The sequence below is a fragment of the Ambystoma mexicanum genome, chromosome 9 (genome assembly GCF_040938575.1).
Source record: "Ambystoma mexicanum isolate Mex_15411 chromosome 9, UKY_AmexF1_1, whole genome shotgun sequence".
In the NCBI taxonomy this organism is placed as follows: domain Eukaryota; kingdom Metazoa; phylum Chordata; class Amphibia; order Caudata; family Ambystomatidae; genus Ambystoma; species Ambystoma mexicanum.
Window position 1 is genome coordinate 800,842,027 of NC_090931.1, and position 21,049 is coordinate 800,863,075.

At 48.6% G+C, this 21,049-nt stretch overlaps 1 protein-coding gene across 1 annotated transcript in view; it reads left to right on the top strand.

Annotated features, from left to right (window-relative positions):
• Positions 1-21,049, top strand: part of PFKL (phosphofructokinase, liver type) — a 697,584-nt gene that overhangs the window by 581,474 nt on the left and 95,061 nt on the right. The window contains exon 19 of the mRNA XM_069615767.1: positions 5,196-5,307. Within this exon, the coding sequence (XP_069471868.1) occupies positions 5,196-5,307 (112 nt within the window). The remainder of the gene's footprint in view (positions 1-5,195; positions 5,308-21,049) is intronic.

Here is a 21,049-nt window from a genome sequence, read left to right on the forward strand (position 1 = left end):
CCTGGACCCTTGCGGTAGGGGCTCTATAGAGGGTGGCAACCCAGCTCAGGATGTGTCCCAAAGCCCATTCGTTGGAGGAGGAGGGTCATGTATCTCCACTCTACTCTGTCAAAAGCTTTTTCCGAATCCAGGGACAGGATGCATGCATCGAGATTTGAGTTTTGGGCGAAATGTACCAAGTCTATTGTTTTGCAGATATTATCCGATCCTTGTCTGCCCCTAATGAAACCCACCTGGTCCCCGTGGACTAGCTTCTGCATTATCCCCTCCATCCGCCTACCCACCACCTTGGCCAAGATTTTGACATCGATGTTGAGCAATGATATGGGCCGGTAGGACGAACATTCCCTCGGGTCTTTACCTTCCTTGGGAAGAACCACTATAATGGCTCCCATCATGGTGTCGGGGAGAGTGCCCCCTTCCAAAACCGAGTTGAAGACCTTCGCCAGGTAGGGAGACAGGGAGGACCGAAACCTCTTATAGAAATGCACCGAAAAGCCATCTTCCCCCGGGGAGGTCCCCACCTTCATCCCGCTGATCGCCTTCTCCACCTCTTCCACGGTCACCCTACCCTCCAGCCCCTCTGCCAGCTCCCGTGGAAGGGACGGTATCTGTATGGAGTCGAGAAACTCCTCAATCTGGGCGTCGCCACCGTCATATTCGGAGGCATATAGTGACTCGTAGTATTGACGGAAGGCTTCGCTTATTTGTGGGGTGTCATAACCTAGTGTTCCCCTGTTGTCCCTCACCTCCCTCACCCTCCTGCTTCTCTGGACCTCCCTCAATTTCCAGGCAAGGATCCTATCCGCTCTGTCCCCCTTCTCATAGTATTTCTGTTTGACCATTTGGAGGCTCCTCTCCGTTTTGTGGAGGAGTAGGTCCTTCAATTGGAGCCTGTAGTCCTCCAGGGTGGCCACGCGGTCTCGCTCTAGGGTCTGTACCGGGGAGCCCCCCGGTTGGAGAACCGCTATTTTTTCCCTCAGAATTCTCTCCTGGGTCTCCCTTTCCCTCTTCTGTCGGGAACCTATTTTTATGAGCACTCCTCTTAGGGTCGCCTTAAAGGCGTCCCAGAGGGTGTGCGTCCCCACCTTCCCGTTGTCATTGAACTCGAAGAACTCTGTAATGGCATCCAGGACAGTCTGGGCATGTACCTTGTCCCTCAGAATGGCATTGTTACATCTCCAGCGTCCCCTCCGTTCCCTACACCAGTCCCCTGCCAGGGTGACCCTTACCAAGTCGTGGTCCGACCAGGGGACGGGGTCTATCCTGTAACCCCCTATGTGTGGTCGGAGTACCTCGTCCACGAGAATATAGTCTATCCTGGAGAAGGCTTTGTGGGTGGAGGAATAGTATGAGAAAGAGGGAGTGCCTGCTCGGGAGGTGGGTAGCGTGTCCGCCAAGCTCAGGCCCTCATTTATCCTCTGAAAGCAGCGAGATGTGGCGTCTCCAGCGGGTCTGGGGTTTGATGCACCCACACGTTGTCTATCTCTGGATGGGTCTAGGACCATATTGAAATCACCTCCCACCACCACTGGGCCCTGGACAAAAGTTTTCAGCCTTTCCCCCACTCCCTCCCAGAATTGGGCCTGGCCCTCGTTTGGGGTGTATACTACCGCCAAGGTTATGGGCGATCCCTGTAGGGAGCCTCGTACGAAGAGATAGCGGCCTTCGGGGTCCCTGAGGATGGAGTCTTTCTCGAATCCCAACCCCCTAGCGATCAGAATTGCAACCCCTCTTTTCTTTCCTTTGTGGGATGCATAGAATATCTCCTCGATACCTCCCCCCCGCCCAGTGTGTTTCCTGCACGAAGAGTAGGTCCAGCTTAGCCCTCCGAAACTCTGCTGATTAGGGATCTTTTCGTGGGGGTGTTCAGGCCCCGTACGTTCAGGGTTCCCACCCTTAGGGCCGGTCGGTCGTCAGCCATAGTCGCTGTCACCTTCCCCCTTGGTCACCGATGTCGCATGGTCGCTTCCTCCCTGCTCACTGTGTTTTCTTGTTTGGACCTTTTTGAAACGTTTCCCCAACTTACCCCCCAACACATTCCCCGCCCTAAAACCCCCAACTTGTAAACAAACCCCCACCCCCCTCCCCGGCGTCCAGCCATGTAGTTCTTCCATTTCTGGATTTTTGGCTGGACCACCAGCCGGTTCCCCCCCGGCCAGGCATCGATTACAAAGCGTGCTAATGTGAGCCCCCCCTCATCTCATCCCCCCCCGAACATCCCAGTTTGGGCATTCCTGAATGGTACTTCTCTCGGTTCCCACTGTTATGATCGCCCCTTGCCCCCTTATACTTGCAGTTCGAGGAGGTTCAGCAAGCAAAGCGTCCCCAGAGTCCTCCTGTTTTCTAGTCCCGATGATCTGCGTGGGGCGCTGGTGTCACCCCTCCGAGTAGGCACGGTCTTCCTCCATTGGTGTTGGTGGTGTGTTCAATTTCTTGAACTTCCTTGCGCCGGTTTTCCTTCTTCTGGAGTTGGACTTCCCGGGGGTGCCCCTGCTCAGCGCCTCCGGACCCACTGGTCCGCTCCGGGGGGCAGGTACACCTACATAGTCTTGAATAGCGCCCTTAATGTCTTCTTCCGTTACCAGCGTTGTGCGTTGGCCTGAATATTCAAAGGATAGGGAGAAAGGGATATCCCCATCTGTAACGAACGCCCTTCTCTTTCAGTTGTTGTGTCAGGGGGCGGCACATCCTCAGTTTAGCTAGGGTGTAAGCCGAGAGATCTTGAAAAATGGAGATTTGTGCGCCATTATAAGTTATCGCCCCGCCTTCCTCGCAGCCTCCTGAACTTAGGCTTTCTCAGTGTAATAATGGAAATGGGCCAGAACCGATCTGGGGCTCCCCGACCTTCCCCTGGCCCTGTGCACCCGGTCGAATGTGGGTTCCGTAGTCATTTCCTCTGCAAACAGGAGGGTGATAATGTCTCTCACCACTCGGGTCAACTCTCTCTCCGTCTCGCCCTACGTCTCCGGGATCCCAAAGAACCTTAGATTGTTCCGCCTCTCCCTATTTTCATAGTCGTCCATGATCCTGGCTCTCTCTTCATCCCTCTTTTCCAGAGCCGTAAGCCGTGTGTCGAATTGGACTTCCTGAGATGTAGAGGACGATTGATAATTTTCCACTTGTAGGACTCTATCCTCGATTTTGTCTACCCGTTGGTCCAATTTCTCAAACTTCTGGGCAATGTCGGATCTCATTTCTCTAATCTCCTGGAGGATGGAGGCGAAGCCTTTTTCCATCGTCATTGCGGGTTGGCCTGCGGATTCAGGGTGGGCCATGGTTCCGGAGACAGTGGGGATCTCAGTAGTGTTCTCTGTTTCTTGGAAGCGAAACGTTTGTAGGGCCTTCTTCCAGCTCATGGGGTGTTGCTGATCCCCTGCTGCGGGGTCCGCTGCAGTCCGGGGGGCCGTTGGGGGGAATGCCGTGCCACCCCGTGACCAGTCCGTAGTGCGTCGCGCCAGTGGGGTTTGTAGGCGAAGGATTGTCCCCTGCGGGGGGTGGGGCAGCTCTCCGGGCAGGCACTCGCCCCGCCAACTGAGGGCGGGGGCCCTCTCACCTGGATCGCAGGCCGCCTGCGTGTTCAGGTTGGGCCGGGAGCCCGATGATGTGAGGGATGCCAAAGGTGTGTCTCAGGTCACTTGAGCGGTGTGATCGTGGGGTCTCCCTTCAGGTCCTGAGTGCTTATTGCCCCCCAGCTGCGTGGTGCATTGGGCCCCGTGGGCCCCTGGAGGTGTGCTGCGCTGGCCTAGGGTCGTGTTGTTGTGGGTTTCTCCGGGGTGTGGGCTTTGGCCCTGCTGAATGGTGGGGTAGCCCCCCAGGCGGGCACACGCCCCGCCTACCGTGGACGGGGGCCTCTCACCTGGGCTGCCTGCTCGCTGCCCCCCCCCCCCGGGCGGTGTCCCCGGGGTCCCCTGTCGTCCAGCGGGTTCTTGCTCCGGGGCCCGGCCCTGGGGGCCTCCCCCTGCTGTGCCCACGGCCGTGGGAGTCTGCTCCGCCAGCTCTCTAGCCGGGGGTTCCCCTTCCTCCGGCCAGACCTCCCCGGGGGGCAAACGAGAGAGGGTCCCGGCAACACCAATCTTTGAGGGGTTGTCCCTGGGCGGGCACACGCCCCGCCGACCTCAGGCGGGGGCCTCGCGCCCCGAGCAGGGGCCCCAGGGCCCTCAGCGTCCTCTGTGTGCTTCGATGAGGGGGGCCGCCCCCTCACACCCCGGTAGATCCTGCTGAGTCCTGGGGGACACTACCGGGCGGGCGCACGCCCCACCGGTCTCAGGCGGGGGCCACGCACTCGGGACGGCAGCCCCAGGGCCCACGATGTCCACAAATCACTCCACGGAGGGGGAGGGGTATGTTGCTTGCCGCGGGGAGGAGGGCCACGGGCCCGTTCTGTTTACACTGTTGGTGGGGGCCTTTTCCAGCACGGCCCTCTCTCCCGTAGTGTGCGTCTCCACTGCTGGCGGGGGCCAGTGCCGAGACACGGCCAAGAACAAGGCTGAGGGGGCCCCTCCCCCGAGGGCGACCAGCAGTACTATCTCTGGCCATTGGGCGCCTCTCTGGGCCAACAGGCGTGATGGTGGGGGGGGCGGACACCCGGACCCGGCGCCGCCACTCCGTCCAATCTGGGGCCCTACCTGGGGGAATGCACACCCCTCCCGGCCGGGTACGGGTCTCCGACGCTTCTTGCATCCAACTCGGGGGAAGTGCAGGGAGGAAGCTGCCTCAGCTGGGCGTGTTGGGCCCCCGTTCCGAAGGTTTTTCACGTGGGGACTGTGGGGGCACTGCGGCGCAGGGGGCCGGGCCTCTCCGCGCAGGCCTCTCGATCCGGCGTGCCGCCGCCCCTCCCCCGGCCTTTCCGAGGGTCCCCAGACATCGCTGTTTTGCGCAGCGGGGGCCCCGGGGGTTCACTGGTTGCGCCGGCTCCGAAGTGCACCGTGGGGGGGTGTAAGGGGGGGCTCAGACCCCCTACAACCTGGCGTCAGCAGGAGCTCGGGAATCAGGCAGCCATTGCCTGTGCGCCCCCTGGTGGCCTCCTCCCTTTTTAAGTATTTTAAATGTGTGCGTTGTGTATCTGCATGTATATCTCGATTAGATTAAGTAAACCATGATTTATTAGGAACTTAGAAATGCTTCTCAAATAATGGGAAATGCGTGCTTTTGCTTAGAAAGGGAAATTCTTAGTATTTTTTGCTGTCTTTCAGAAATGAGAAGAGCCACGAGCACTACACCACGGAATTCCTACACAATCTCTACTCGGCAGAAGGCAAGGGGATTTTTGATTGCCGGACAAACGTCCTTGGACATTTACAACAGGTAACCAAAAATAATGACGAAAACCTCAAATCATATTGACAATTTGTTTAAAATGATCTTTATTGCACACAGTTGAAAATGTGGCAATTCTATTTGCAGACAACTCATTAAAGGTAGCAAACTAAAGGTATAAACCCTATACATGCCCATGCACCAGCTTCACATTTATTCACATGCTCTCGCCACAAATGTTTACCTAACTCCCATTTTATATTGCACAAATTAAAGATAGAAGCCTAGAAATATTTCAACTACTAGACAGTGGTGTTGGCGTGGCTTTGTTTCTTTGTGTGTTTGTTCATGTGTACACACACCAGAGCTTTGCATAAAGTATTTTAGTTAAGTTACTAATTGTTTAAATTGTCTTTTGGGTATACGAGTAGCTGTGTTCCCCTAATACAGCTTACAACAAAGTTTCGATCCTTGAAGTGGAAATCTTTCTTCCAGCTTTACTAAAGGGTGGTTTATGAATACTTGCCTTGATTTTACACTCTCTGTTGAGACGCAATGCCCAGATAACCTATTTCAGTTAAAGCTATTGCAGGAAATTTAGCATTTTCTACCGACTGAGAATATTACACTAGAGATACAAGCATTAGTATTTTCCCTCATAACTGGAGGGAATGCCTTGTTGATGGGTCTGCGTAAAACCACACACGTTCCGCAGAAAATCGTTTTTCATGCAACAGCCGAACTGATAGGGGGAAACAGAAAATGTGATCATGTAACCCCCATTTTGGTTGATTCTCCCTATGCAGGCTTCCACAGGAAGTGTGGATCATATTTAAGGTCGGCTGCCTCATTTATTAGGCACTGAGGCAGGGAAACCCCATTTATCGGTTGGGAAAATTGCAGCTCTTAGGGGTGATCAAACTGCACAAAGCAACAAAATATTGCATGTACAAATCACTAACATATATAGCGGAACAACATAAACCAGGATTCTCTTACTAAGCCACAGTATTGTGGAGCTCTTTCACAGTCTCACTATGTTTTAGTCCAACTTTAATTTACATGAACGGAGTGTAAGAGCCTTTACTTTTTGCAGTATTGCAAGACATTCAGCAGTGTGGTTACCATAAACTGTAGAGTATAAAATAAGTGTACTCTTTTGAATTGTACAGTACTTGTTTGTATTTTGTATCTATTTTATTTGTATAGCGCAAACCAGGCCCGAAGGCTACCGGGCGCATATCTTGAAACAAAGGTTACATAGCAAGTAGATTACATAGATATTTACAATTGAACATTGGGGTACAATCAGAATGTATATTCGGAACGTAGTGCAGAGTAAACATAAAGATTGTCTAATATGCAGTATTATCAATAAATCAGATAGTCGTCGAGGTGGCAAGCCAAAGTTTGGCTTTGTGTTTGAAAGAATTCAAGGATGGTAGGTTTCTGATAGTGAGGGGCACAGAGTTCCACAGTTTGGCTGCCAGGACTGGGAAGCTCAACCCTCCAGCTGTTTGAAGCTTGTACCTAGGGATCAGTAGGCTCTGGCTCATGGCAGATCTTAGAGATCGAAGTGGGGTGTACTGAGTGAACCGTCAAGATAGATAGGTAGGGGCCAAGTTATTCACACATTTGTAGGTCAGTGCGAGAAATTTTAATGAGATCCTTTGGGTGACTGACAGTCAGTGAAGGTTCTTCCTTGTTTCTGACATGTGCGCTGATCTCGGGATATTGAGGACTGCTCTTATGGCGTTATTCTGTATGACCTGAAGCTTGTCAAGGATACATTGGTTCGTGCCTTGGTACAGTGCGTTACAATAGTCAAGTTTGGGCATAACCAGAGACCTAGCAAGGGTAATGCAGTTCTGAGTAGAAAGGAATGGACGGCATGCTGTAATTAATTTGCAGGCATATGCAGAAGCGGGTGCGACTGCATTTGTTTGTCTGTGGAGGGAGAGGGTGGAGTCAAGATAGATTCCAAGAGTTTTTGTGTCTTTTGAAACTTTTATCAGATTACCGTCGATGTTAAAGTAGCTGAACAGAGGGTTCAGTTTGTTCAGTCTTTGTTGTCTACCTAGGATAAGGAGCTCTGTTTTATTGTCATTTAGACACAGCTCGTGTGTTGAGCCATCCAGGCTTGGATGACAAGGTAGATGTCGTTTAGAGATTTCGAATCCACCGTGTAATCCCCTGTGATGGGAATGAGTATCTGGGTGTCATCAGCATAATTAGTGTAGGTGACACCCAGATAGTCAAGCACATCAAACAGTGGTTTAGTGAAAACATTGTATAGGGTAGGGGATACGCACGAGCCTTGGGGGACATCGCAAGGGACTGGTGCAGGGTTGGCAAAGGACAAAGGGGAGAATACTCTCATATGTCTGTTGTCCAGGAAAGATTTGATCCAATTGGTGGCGTTATCGGAGAAGTGGGCTGCAGTTTTCATGTGTTGGCAAAGGATTTGGTGATTGACCAGATCGAAGGCAGCGGATAAGTCTAGCAGGAGTAACAGGGCTAGTTTACCTTTATCTTTTAGATCCTCGATTTGGGTTTTGAGGTCTAGGAGGGCTGTCTCTGTACCATGCTTGGGTCTGAAGCCAGATTGTCTAGTGCCTAGGAAATTATTAGTTTCCAGATAGTTCTGTATCTGTAGGTAAGCTGCTCTGTCTAAGATTAATAAGAGAAACGGTACCGTTGTGATGGGCCTGTAATTAGTTGGAACCTCCGGATCTAGGGTAGGTTTTATTTAGCAGAGGGATGACCCAGGCATCCTTCAAATCGTTAGGGACCACTCCCGATTGGAATGAGGAGTTGATGAAAGATGTTATGAAAGGCGCAAGGTCATGGGCCGATTCCTTAATGATAGGTGCCGGACAGTTGGATGGTTTCAGGTTGCAGATGATTTTTTCAACCTCAAGGGTGGTGAGTGCCGTGAAGCTGAAAGGCGTATGGAGAGGCTAAGGTGGTAGTTTGAGGGAGCCTTGTTTTGCTTATGGGGGGTGGTGCAGAGGGTGTTTTGTTTAGCACTAATTTTAGCCTGCAAGGTCGTAATTTTGTTAAGAAGCGCATTTTGTATGTTATTGCACCAAGTACTGTCTTTAGTGCAAGTGTCAGGGGCTGGTGATGGAGATTCTAATTCTTTGAGAATTTTGAATAATTCTTTTGTTAGATTCTGCTTGCGATATGCGTAGGTTGTACGTTTCTTTTTTGGCTTGGAGGATAGCTTCCTTATAGTTGAGTGAGGTGATCACGAGTGAAGCTTTGTTAGTCGGGCTAGGGTGGCTTTTCCAGAGGGCTTCGGCCTTACGCTTATCTTTGCGTAGAGTATTAAGCTGCGGGGTGAACCAGGAGTTCAAGTGGGAGTGTTGTTTAGCTTTGCAGATTTTTAAAGGGGCTATAGTCTCAATAGCTTTGAGCAGGGTGCTGTTGAATATGTCTACTAAGAATGTAGGGTCATTGTGCTGTGCGGCACTGGTGTTAAGGATGGGGAGCATGAGAGGAAGCAGTTTCTCCCTGGTGATGTCCTTTTTGTTTTTCGTGGGTATAGCCGGGGCTATGGTGAGCAGTGGCTGGGGGTTGGTGGCTGGCATGAGGAAGGTAATTACGTGGTGGTCAGACCAGGCGCAGGCAGTGTTAGAACGAATCGTGGTATTACAGTTCAGATCAGCTAACCAATCTAGCGTTCTACCTTTGTTGTGTGTCGGAGTGAGGATACGCTGCTGGAAGCTTAGGTTGGCAAGGGTAGTTGCTACTTAGTGGCCATGTGGTCCTTGGTCGGAGAAGCCGAGGTTGAGGTCCCCTAATAGCATTACCTGCGAGTTAGGCTTCGTGTTGGCGGACAATGCGGATGTGACATCGTTGGTGAATGAACCAAGTGGTCCTGGAGGTCTATAAATAAGGTGCAGTGTGACTGTGTTGGTAGGTGAAAGTGCTAGTTTCACTGAAAGGGATTCTACGGAACTGAATTGGGCACTGGCAATAGGTCTCATGGAGATCTTGTCCCTGTTACTGATGTTTGTAATATCATCCAACATGTGATGTACTCTTTACCCCGATACAAGACCCTTTGTCACAGGAGATGTCCTGTGGGGTATTTCTTTCCTTTTCCCACTTGCTGACAGGCCTAAAGAGCAACTAGCTGCACCTCTCCACTATCTCCAGGATGGGGTGCTAGACTCAAAGCGCAAAGCTTAAGCACAACCGTTCAGTGACATAGCCTACATTGCTTTAAGCTTATGTATGCCTGCTTGGGCTTCATGAGCATAGCATTTATAGTTAAGTAGGACTGTATGACTTCTCCCTCTGAAAAGTGAACTGGGTTTGAATCCCACTTCTGCCAATGCCTTTTTTTCCCTTGATTTTTCTAAAAAATGTTGTTGTTGCTTTTGTTTACTTAGACAAATAGTACAAAAACATAAATGGACAATATGGAATCTGTTAGGGAAGATTTCCATATTTATGATAAATCTTCCTAACCAACATTTTGCTTAGATTTGGTAATTATTGTACCTTGTCCCTAGGTGAGTGGGACTTTTTCCTCCGTCACATAGTTTTTTACTCTTTTTATGTGTGACGTTTTTATGTCTCTTCATAGCGTGTGTTTGCATTTATAGTTTAATTTCTCTTACTGTTCCCAAGAAGTAAAGTGAGATCCCAACCCCTTTTCAGTTATTTTAGTGAGCCAGCACACACCACCTTATGTGGAGTGCTGTGGGGGGATACAGAGTATCCCCTTTCGTACCTGGTAACATTTGTGTTAGAATTGCAAGTTTACCTGAATGGCTGGTGGCAGAGAAACTACTTTTATGACCTTTAGTCATTATTACTCGCAGACTGGCAAATCAGAGGCCGTAATGCACAGGAATGCCACCATTCTGCTAGAATGGTGGGCTCCTTCTTTTTCCGCCATTTCTCATGTTCATTGTAGGCAGGAACGACCTTGGAGTTTTTGTCTTTGGTGGGAATCCTTTGTATTCCCTGCATAGGCTCCAGAGTGTCTGAGAAGGCAGGAGTCCAAAACCATGCAGCCTTTCTTTCTTTCACCCTACCTGAAAGGAACCAGTTCCCACTGGGGGGCAGGGTGCAGGGTTCCAGACCTCCCCTTTCTGTAAACTGCAGGGAGAGTTTGCAGAAGATGTTCTGAAAAATACTCTGATCCTGGAAGCTGCTGACAAGTCGACCACTGGAACCAAATCCGAACACGAAGAAACAGCTGTAACCATTTCCAGCAAGTCTGCTGTGTAACCGGAGCTTGATATAACCCTTCCTTTCAAGCGAACTGGGGGGTCCCGAAAATGGCGACTCCAACCCATAGGCTGGTGAGACCCACTAATCTCAAGATGACCTGCATTTTGAGCCACCCCTCGATGAGCTATGACCTTGATGTACTGCAAACCGCCAATACCCAGGGACCTCAAGCCAGTGTGAGGTGCATGGTCTTCTGAAGCCTGAATCCTGCTGAAACTTTGGTGGACTCCTGCTGGATCTCCAGAGACCCGATTCCAATTCAATCCCTGATGTCCCCTCACCAGAGTGCAGGACCGACAGAATGAAGAGAATCCGACAAGCAATATATGTTCTTCATCTGGCTCCTGTAAAAGGGCGCCTAATCCACAGAGCGGTGAGAAACCATGAAGACTCCTTTGCTGGAAGCCTCCTCAGGCGACTACAAGTTCCCATCCAGTGCCCAGTTCTTCAGTGTCGAGACCAAGAATCTAGGGACGAGCTCTGTGCTGCTGCATCCTGAAGGCATCCACCCAGAAGCCCTTTTTTTCTCCTAAAGTACTGTTGGCATGGGTAATGCTTACCTTAAGTCTTGTGTGAATCCTGTGAGGCTAAGTGGGTGATTCGTGTGTTTGGGAGTTTGCCCATACCACTTGCCCAGGCCTAATGCTAGAACACATATAGGGAGCCTTCTATGATGTCCCTAAACACTTTCAACTCATTCTAAAGTGAATACTTGTTTAAGAAGATATCCTCTGTAACTCTGACTTTCCTGCAACTGAAACCTATCCTGACCTGCCTACAGCTGGCTCGTATACCACTAGGGTCCCTCTTCTGTCTCTGAGAAAACTCATGCTATAGACTAGGGAAGGACTTTAAAAGATAAGGCTTCTGTCTGGAAAATTATAACAAGTGTGAAAAATTACTTATTGCTAAAGAAGTTGCTGTGGAAACTATATCTCTGTAAAAGAAGTGACGAAGTGGTACAAAAGTTATTACTTTTAAGTTGCTGGTTGCTCCTTTAAACATTATATAAGTTACTAACTTCCACTCTTCTTAAAAGTAATTATGTTGGTACTGTTTTATTATTATTAACTGAATGAGTGTAAACGCTTACCAATAGGGTTTACCCACCTTGAATAACTCGGAGTTCTTAAAGTGTACCATTGGGTTTTGCTTTTCCTGATCTGCTTCATACAGATCTAAAACGGTCCTAGAGTTAGAAATTGTCCAAGAGTTGCATGCTGCCCCTCTGAAAAGTGAATGGGTCTTGGACTTAATTTGAACTGCTTATTGCCTTCAAAAGTCCGCTAGAGTTCTTACCTACCCTACAATTGTACATAACACTTCTAAAAAGTATCCTTGGTTAAACTGTCTATTCTTATAGAAGAAATAGTGTAATAGGTTTATATACCAATAGGTTCTACTGACCTTGAATAACTGCTTCGCTTCTTAAACTGTATTGTTGCGTTGTGCTTTCCCTGAAGTACTCTAGGGCACTTCACTGTGTGTATAATTATCCTTCAGTAGCCTTAGGCCTCGGGTAATGTACACGTTAAGTTACTCCCGCTGAACTGTGTTCTGAAATTGTACATTGGTTTGTAGCTATCTATTCATGAAAGAAGAAAGTTCCATATGTTGCAAGATAGAATTGTAACAGGGTTGGCCTAATTAAATGATTGTGTAACTAAATAAGACTGTATATTCTGACCAATAGTGTCTGCTGGCCTCGAATTACTTATTGGATTCTGAAAGCATACCTAACCCGGTTTTACTCTCCAAGAATAGCTCAATGCCTTTCTGAATGTGCTATAGATATGACTCACCTTGACTGCTTGTACTTTCCCAGATATGGTTTTATGAAGCCCTTAATTGGAGTTTAGAAAATATGTCCTAACAGGATCTATATACACTTGCGGTTAGCAACTACTGCAGTTAACGGATTGGTATCTGAGGAGAATCTGTTGCAACCTTTGCAAACCAGGCTGGATAACTAACTGTAGTCTGCCCACGGATCATAGTTGCCATGTTCGAACCCATTAAAAGCTGCTACTTTTTTCCTTTAACAAAAGAAAAGAAATATAATAATACGAGTTTAACAATACTGAATATTTTATTATTTTCCTGGGAGCAATTATTCCTGCAGCACTTATTTTTCAATTTATTTTTCATCTGAATCATTATAGGCTACACATCCCTTAATTTGTTAAGCAGAGAAATCAGGTAATGGCAAATCCTGGGAACACAAACAATACATGATGTACTATTATTACCTATCTGGCCTGTGCTCTTCTGCCCAACCCCTGTCTGGCACAGTGCTGTGTGTGATGGGCCATTGTGTGTTGTCTTTGGGTGTGATGGCCTTCTTACATGCAACCCGTAGTAACGACTTATGCTTGGCAGATATGTGGATATGTGTTAACATCCTGCAAATAACCTGTGTAGACTGGTGCCCTCTGGCCGTTTGTATAAGGCATAGTTGTATAGTGCACAACACTAATGTAACAATCATCCCCGCTACGGGGGTGCACGGGTTGCTCTGCCTCGCCAAGAGCTCAGGGCCGTTACTGGACCTGTATGACCACCCTGAGCAGGGAGTGATTGCTATTCACACGGGGTGCTGATAGTTTTATATTTTTTAACGGGAGATGGGGTCTGCGCATATTGCATGAGTCCAATCTCCCGTTAAAAAAACAAACAATATGGCAGGGAGTCTTAGGCTCTGTGTTGTCTCCCCACAATCAAGATGGCATCACCCAAGGAAGGGCCTCAGTTGGCTGGAAAAAGCAGGCGGTACAGTGTGTTTTCACCTGCTTTTTTGGACACCTGATTGGCTGAGCGCCCTTCCGTGGGTGCAAATGCACATTTTGCTGCTTTGCATCAAATGGATACTAGATATGCCTTGCTGATCTGTTTGTTGGGGGAATTCTAATGCTTGCTGATAGCATCCACTACATGGTGTCATTTGGGAAGGTGTCTACAGGACCTACCTTATTCCTGCTATCTTTAGAAGCAGAAGCACTGATTTGCCTGCAAGCTGCACTCATTCTGAAAACCAATGCCTTTAACCGACCTGTGACCCGGCAGTACATATGTATAAAGAGCAGAAGCACTGTGGCCTTTCTCTTTACTGTAGATCGGTTTTGGGGGTGAGGCGGGGCATGAGATGGAGCTCAAACTGCAGTATTCTGCTTTTTAGTTCTGGGAGAGATTTGTTCTTTACATTGGATCACCAAATGTTTTCTGACTAGAACTCTCATCAGCATCATCCAGCAGTCAATGGGGAGGGGGAATCAATCAAGCTGTAGTCCAAAACGTATAAAACAGTATTGTTAACTGCACGTTGCAGACCCTGCCTCTATTTTAGCTTCCTGTTGAGGGAATAACCATCACTGAGCTGATTATTTTGCCCAGTGGTTGCCTAGTCTAGATGTTTAGTAATGTGAATTGCTGGGATGCACGTACAGAATCCAGCCATGCAAAAAGGTTCAGGCTGAGAAAAACCTATTTGTATGTTCAATTGTGGAAGCAGACTGAGTTTTGTGCTGCAGAAAACGCTTGTGGTGGTGTTGGGTTTGACGCATATTAGATACTCACATGTTGCAACACAGAGCAACACATGTATTAATGTTGTGGTTGCAGAGGTCATAGATGGCGCAGCGTTACAGGCCCTCTGTTTAGTTGTAATATCCCTAGTTATATTGTGTAGTTCGTTGTGCGAGAAGAGCCAAAACAGGTGGAAGATGAAGTCAGAATGGTACTGCCGTAGAAGTGAGGACTGTGTGCTAACCTGGCAGGAATGTTGCCATATTGAATGTTAAGGACTAGAACACGAGGAACAGAATAGAACGCAGGCCCTGAGGTGGAGCTGCCGTTCTGTTTAGATCGGCTCCAAAAACAAATCCCTTTTCCCGTTCCTCAGGAGGGATGTTGCGGTCAGAGGCACCCGTGGTGCACAGATGAATGCTAATTGTATCCAGCTGCAGGGCCTGTACCTGGTGGGAATGGAATGTTTACTGTGGGGAAAGCCAGAAAGGATGCGCATTTTGAAGGACAAATTCATGAGAAGAGGGCATAAGGTTGTGATGCTAATGGGCAAGGAGATTTAGAGCTCTACTGCCCTCACCTAAGAGTGACCACCCCATTTGAATTTCAAGCACACGTACAACCAAAAACAAATACCTCTGAATTTTAGACTCAAGAGCAGTGCCCCAGTCAAGTCATGAAGGGGTTGAAGGAGATTAGGGGGGGTGCTGTCTGGCACGTTCCGTGATTTGGGGTAGGAAGAGCAGAGATGATGCCAATAAATTTAGTACACGGTCTGGGGTTCAGCTTGAGTGCGCCATGGCGTCGGGTATAATGTGAAGTCCTATGGTCTTATCAAAGCCGAGTTGGCCTCACCACTTTACTTTGATTGTGTCTGGATCAGAGGGGTGCACATCATGTGATGGTCTCAATTTATTAGTCTGCCAATAAGTGTAACGGACCAATCCCGTACCTGGATTTGCTAGTGAAGATGTAGCGGAATGGGTTTAGATAAGGTGTGGCCAATCAGTCAAGGGACTAAATGGAGCTATTGGCGTGTTCTATAGGTGGTAGCCAAAAAGGGGGTGTGGATAGCATTGTAACCCACATATCCAAATTCTGTTTTACACTATATAATCTTTAACTTCTCGAGATATGATGCGCAACGTGTTGGCCCAGTTCTACTGGACTGTCCGAGACCTTTCTGCATGTAATAGACCTTGTTTTATCTTGCTAAGAGGTGCAGTGATTATTTTCCCTTTTGGATTATTTGTAGCATTTGGTTTGCTGTTTCTCTTAACAAATTGGTGACCCCAACATGATCCCTGACTGTCTTAGGTCGGAGGTGTCCAAGCCGCATATCCCCGGGGGGGGGGGGGTTGTTCCCATCTGCAGCGACCAGTCCCCCATGCACAATCTGAAGAAGGTTGCAGGCGTTGTGTTGCCAGAAGGCCTGCCTGCTCCTTGGAATGGGGTGCTGCTCCTGGATTGTGCAGGCTGTTGACGGGACCCCGTATCTGAGGAAGTCTGGAGTTCATTGCAAGTGTGTGGATTGTAAAAGGCCACATGGCAAAATATAAAAATATTTCTGGAGCATGTGGATCCGCTTATATCACATGCTCTGCATAGTCCAACATGTAGTGGAAGTCGTGGAGCATTGCAAGATTTTTTTCAAAACTCAAACGAATGTCGACAAGGCATGATTAGTAATACTATCCCTAGTATGACGTGTACTGGACCCACGGCCCGTCGCGCATTGAGGTCCCTCAGTTTGTCTTTTTTCCACCAGCCAAGTCGGTCGCAAATGCAGAGTTTTCTTCCAGGCAGATGCCTTTGATTTACTGAAGTTTTAATTGTAGACTTACTTCCTTTTCTTTGTTTGCAACACCGCATGACTGTTAAATCACTCGATGGCTACCGACGAACACTCATCTCGTCGACGACCAGACGTGGCCTTGCATGCCTCTTCGGGCTACAGCCGATTACAGTACAGAGAGAGGGGGGTGTTCTCTGTACTGACATCTTTTAGAGAATGTTTATCCCATCATCCCCCTTCTTTCATTTTTGCCCAACTGCCCTTTAAAAACATAATGGACAAAATCCCATTTAAATGTTGTCCCTCCTGCCACCATAAATTCATGTGGAAAGACACGCACTGAGTGTGCAATCACTGTCTCCCGAGAGGGATCACGCCGAAAAGCACTGTAAATCCTGTCAGTTCTTTGGGCCAAAAACCCTAAAGGATTGACGGACGAAACGCTGGGCTGCTCACGCCATGCAGGCTGAGACCTCCATAGACATAACGGAAGACTCAGGGAGGACAGCTACAGGGTCCTGAGTGACGCAGGTGGCGATCAGGAACCGTCGCAACCCCAAGTGCAGGCCCCCGACTCCGAGAAGCAGACCGGTGTTCCTGTGATGAAGACCCCTGGCGGCACACACAAACGCAAAAACGGTAAGGACATACACCACGGCCGACACTCTACGACACAGTCAAGCGTCAAGGCCCATGCGGTGACTGGGGATAAAGCCTCAGGTTCCTCACTGTCCTCTGGGCCATTGCTTATGCTTTTGCCTCATGGCAGTTCCCAAAAACCGAAAGTGAAGGTCTGTTCGGTAACCGCATGTAAGAAGGCCCACCTTTCGCACACGCTGAACAGGCGGCGGAAGGCATTTTGGCGTCCCCTAAAAGAGCGCCGAAAATACATGCTCTAATCAATAAACATGTTAGTGCTTCACTACTCAAGGCAACGTCGTGGAGAAAACGCAACATTTTGATCCCTTTGGCCCAAAAATACAGTTTTCTAACACCACAAACACCCCCTCTGGGGCTATGCGCCATTAAGATACAATTCCCTCCAAGCCCACCCTGTTAAAGATGTCACTCCTTCCCAGGGCCCTTTCATCCCAGGTTTCCCACCTGAATGTCATTTTACAACAGAACAATTTAAAAACATTTTAGTGAGTGTCCTGCTTCGTAGACTTCATGGACAAATACCCCGGCCAATTGACTGTTCTTAGAGATTTCTCACAGCCAGGGGCATCAGCAGAGCCACCCCCTGCCAAAAAGTCTTTCCTTAAGCCACAGCCGAGCACCTCTGCTCTAGGCACTCCGGCCTCGTCATTCCAAGACACCACTCAACACCAAGACCCATCTCAGGACTCCTATCATGACGACCAAGTAGGGTGTCGGGGGACCTCTATGGCCAACACCAAGACCAGTTCTACGACGATGACGACATTTACATAGTGCAGTCGCCAGATCATCAGGACCAGCCGGTAGCAGATTTGCCAGTTGACAACCAACTCCAGTATAACGAACTGCTAATAAAGGCGGTGCAACATTTCAATATTGATACTCCGGAGACAGAGGTTGTTGAGGACTTTTTGGAGGATATCCTAGGCGACAAGAAGTCCGCCACCCAATTAATACCTCTCCTGCAGTCAGTCAGAGACGTATCCAATCGTCTCTGCTAACACCTAATCTTACACGGGCGGTCAATCCAAGGATAGAAAAGCTATTCAGACCTGCACCCACTGACCCACTGTATATCAGGTGCCAGCTCAGACCATATGCTCCAGTGGTCACTACCACCAGACAAAAAGCAGGCACTCCCCTGACATCGGCAGAAGCCCCGCCATACAAGGAGAGTAAAAAGATGTATATCTTTGCGTTCTGACAAAGGCTGGATGCAGCAAATAACGCAGTACGTATCATAGCAGAGAGGACACTTATTAAGCGGCATACCTGGCTTAAGCAGTCAGGGTTTAAGCTAGAGTCTCAAGCAACCCTATTAAACATGCCCATACAGCCAAACGTTTTATTTGGGAAGGCCGTAGAGAGCACCCTCGAGAGTGTTAAGGACGAGTACGACACTCTCAAATACTTGGGTAGTTAAAGAACAGGCCTTCTTCCCAACTGGGTTCCACAAAGTCTTAAGACATTTCGGGGCCAGGGAGTACAACTTTCCTCAGGCTACTCTCAAGGAGGACAATCCTCATACTGGGACCAGTCACAAGTCCAATGTTCCTCATCCAGCTTTCAAAGAGGGAATACAAAAGGCAGAGGTAGAGGCAGAACCTCACCAGCAATGACGCACTGTTTCAGGTCCCTTCCCATGCCACTCCTGTAAGAGACCGAATCACGCAATTCACCCACGCATGGAAGGGGATAATAACATCAGACAAGTGGGTGTTGTCCCCGTAACAGGCGGGTACTGCATCAAGTTGCTTCAGAAACAACCATACCGCCCACCAAGACACAAACTAACGGCAGAAGAAACAGTCATGCAGCTGGAGGAAATAAAGGCACTGCTTGAGAAGGATGCAATAGAAATGGTCCCGGCAAACCAGGTAAACAACTGTATCTTTTCAACGTACTTCCGTGTGCCAAAGAAAGACCGTACCATGTTCCCAATACTAGATCTACGCCCCGCAAACAAATGTCAAACCACAAATGTTTTGCATGACCACGCTTCAGGAGGTGATTCCACTCCTGAAACGAGGAGACTATATGATGACATTGAACATGACAGATGCATACTTTCATATTTCAATGCACTGTGCGCACAAAAAATACCTGCATTTCCGGATGGCTTGAGTGCACTACCAGTTCAAAGTACTCACATTCGGCATCGCTTCAGCACCGTGTGTTCACCAAGGTGCTTGCATTAGTAGCAGGACACCTGCACAGAAAGTCCATGCTGGTATACCCTTATCTGGATGACTGGCTGATCACCGGGGAATCTACTCAAATACGCAAAAAACAAACCTACTCTTCAATCTAGGTTTCTCCATCAACAAGAAAGTCAAGTCTAGTCCCCAGCCAATCAAAATAATTTGTGGGGGCTTACCTAAACACAAGAGTAGCTGGCATTCCCCTAAAGCGAGAGAGTACAAATTATGCTGTTGCAGGTACCTCAATACAAGGTCGGTCACCAGATAACAGTATGCAAAGCAATGCGCTTGCTAGGGATGATGGCCTCTTGTATTAATTTAGTTCCACACACACGCTTGCGCATGCGTCCAATGCAGGAATGGTTAGAGAAATGGTGACCTCTGGCAAACGGACAGTGGGATGATCTGGTGGTTGTTTTGTTAATTCTTGTTCAGGCCCTTCGCTGGTGGTCCAAGGACAACCTGTTAAAAGATAAATCTTTTCGCGCTCCACCAGCTCAAGCAATCCTAACTACAGATGCTTCACCCGCCTGTTGGGTGGCGGACTACCTCCACCACACAGCCCACGGACAGTGGACACTCGCTACTGCCCAAAGACATATCAACTTCATCGAGCTCTTCAAGGCTCTTCAGGCCTTTCAGCAACATCTCCAGGGTCAGACGATGCAGGTCCTCAGACAGCACCATGGCCATGTTCTATCTGAACAAGCAGGGAGGCACACACTCTCTAAGTGTGTCCAAACTATCCCAGAAAATATGGAGGTGGGCACTCAAGCAGCACATGTTTCTAACATCCCAAAATGTTCCAGGGGAACTCAATTCTCTGTCAGACACCCTCTACCAGAAGAATATGAGTGGCAACTCGACAGATATCCTAGTCAGAATATTCTCGCTATGCGGTCACACCCCACTAGATTTGTTTGCTACAAAGCTAAACGCATAATACCCAGACTTCGTGTCCAGGTTTCCCCAGCCAGGGTCCAAGGGGAATGCCCTGTGGATGAACTGGTCAGGGAAATGTTCTTACGCTTTTCTCCCAACACCACTCATGGGCAGGATAGTGCACAAAATGCACCAGGAAAAAGTAACCCTGATCCTGGTTGCTCCTATGTAGCTGAGACGGCCTTTGATTCCACATCTGCTCAATTTGCCCTATCAAGCTTTTGTGCCCGTACAACATGTTGACACAACCCTGGGGGGCATTCCTCCACCCATACCCACAATCAATGAACGTGGCAGCTTGGCTCCTGAAGTCAGAGTTTGGCCACTTAAACCTTTCACAAAGGTGTATGGATATCCTCGGGGGCACGGAAACCCAACACCAGGCACTGTTGTTTGAATAAATGGAAATGATTTGTGATATAGTGCACATCACATTACTAAATTCATTACAATGTTCTCCAGCTAACATTCTACACTATATGCTTATCTTACTAGACTCTGGCCTAGTATTCAATTCCTTAAGGTACATCTGGCTGCCTTATCGGCTTGCACCACTTTACAGAACAAGGTGTCCAGGTGGAAAGTCCCTGGCATTCATGGAAGGGGTAAAGAGGCTATACACCCCCCCCCCCCACCCCAGGTTGGGTCCTCAATGTTGTGCTCTCCAAGTTCATGGGTCCACCCCCTTCAAGCCTATGCACATGGCCAGCCTAGAGCATCTTACCTATAAAACTGCATTCCTGGTAGCTATCATCCCATTATGAGTCCGTGAGCTACAGGCTTGGTTTTTACAAGACCCCTTTTTTAATCATACACAAGGACAAGGTTATCCTCAGAACACATCCTAGGTTCTCACCTAAGTTCATTTTAAAGTTCCATGTAAACCAATCCTTAGAACTTCCCACCTTCTTTCAGAATCCATCAAACTCAGCAGAAAGAAGCCTCCATACACTAGATGTACGGAGGGCGGTCTTCTACTATGTGAACAAAACAAAACCCCCCAAGGACAACAGACCAACTCTGTTTCCATAGTGCCTGATAGAGAAGGCGACCACGTATCAAAGAGCGCCATATCCAGATGGATAGTCAAATGCATACAGCTCTGCTATTCCCTATCCAAGAAAGTTCTACCTTTCACCCAAAGAGCACACTCTACCAGAGGTACAGGAGCTACCTTAGCTTTCATTGCAAACGTCCCCCTGGATGCCATCTGCAAGGCTGCTACATGGACTTCCATCCATACGTTCACACAGCATTAGTGCTTTGACAGACACTCTAAAGCAGATTCACAGGTGGGACAAGCGGTCCTAAAACATGTTTGCCTCTCTACCTTCTAACTTCCCACCTCCTTCTCCAGATGCTGCTCGCTAATCTATTCAGACCATGGGATCTAAGCAGATCCACAAGCTCCAGAGGACAT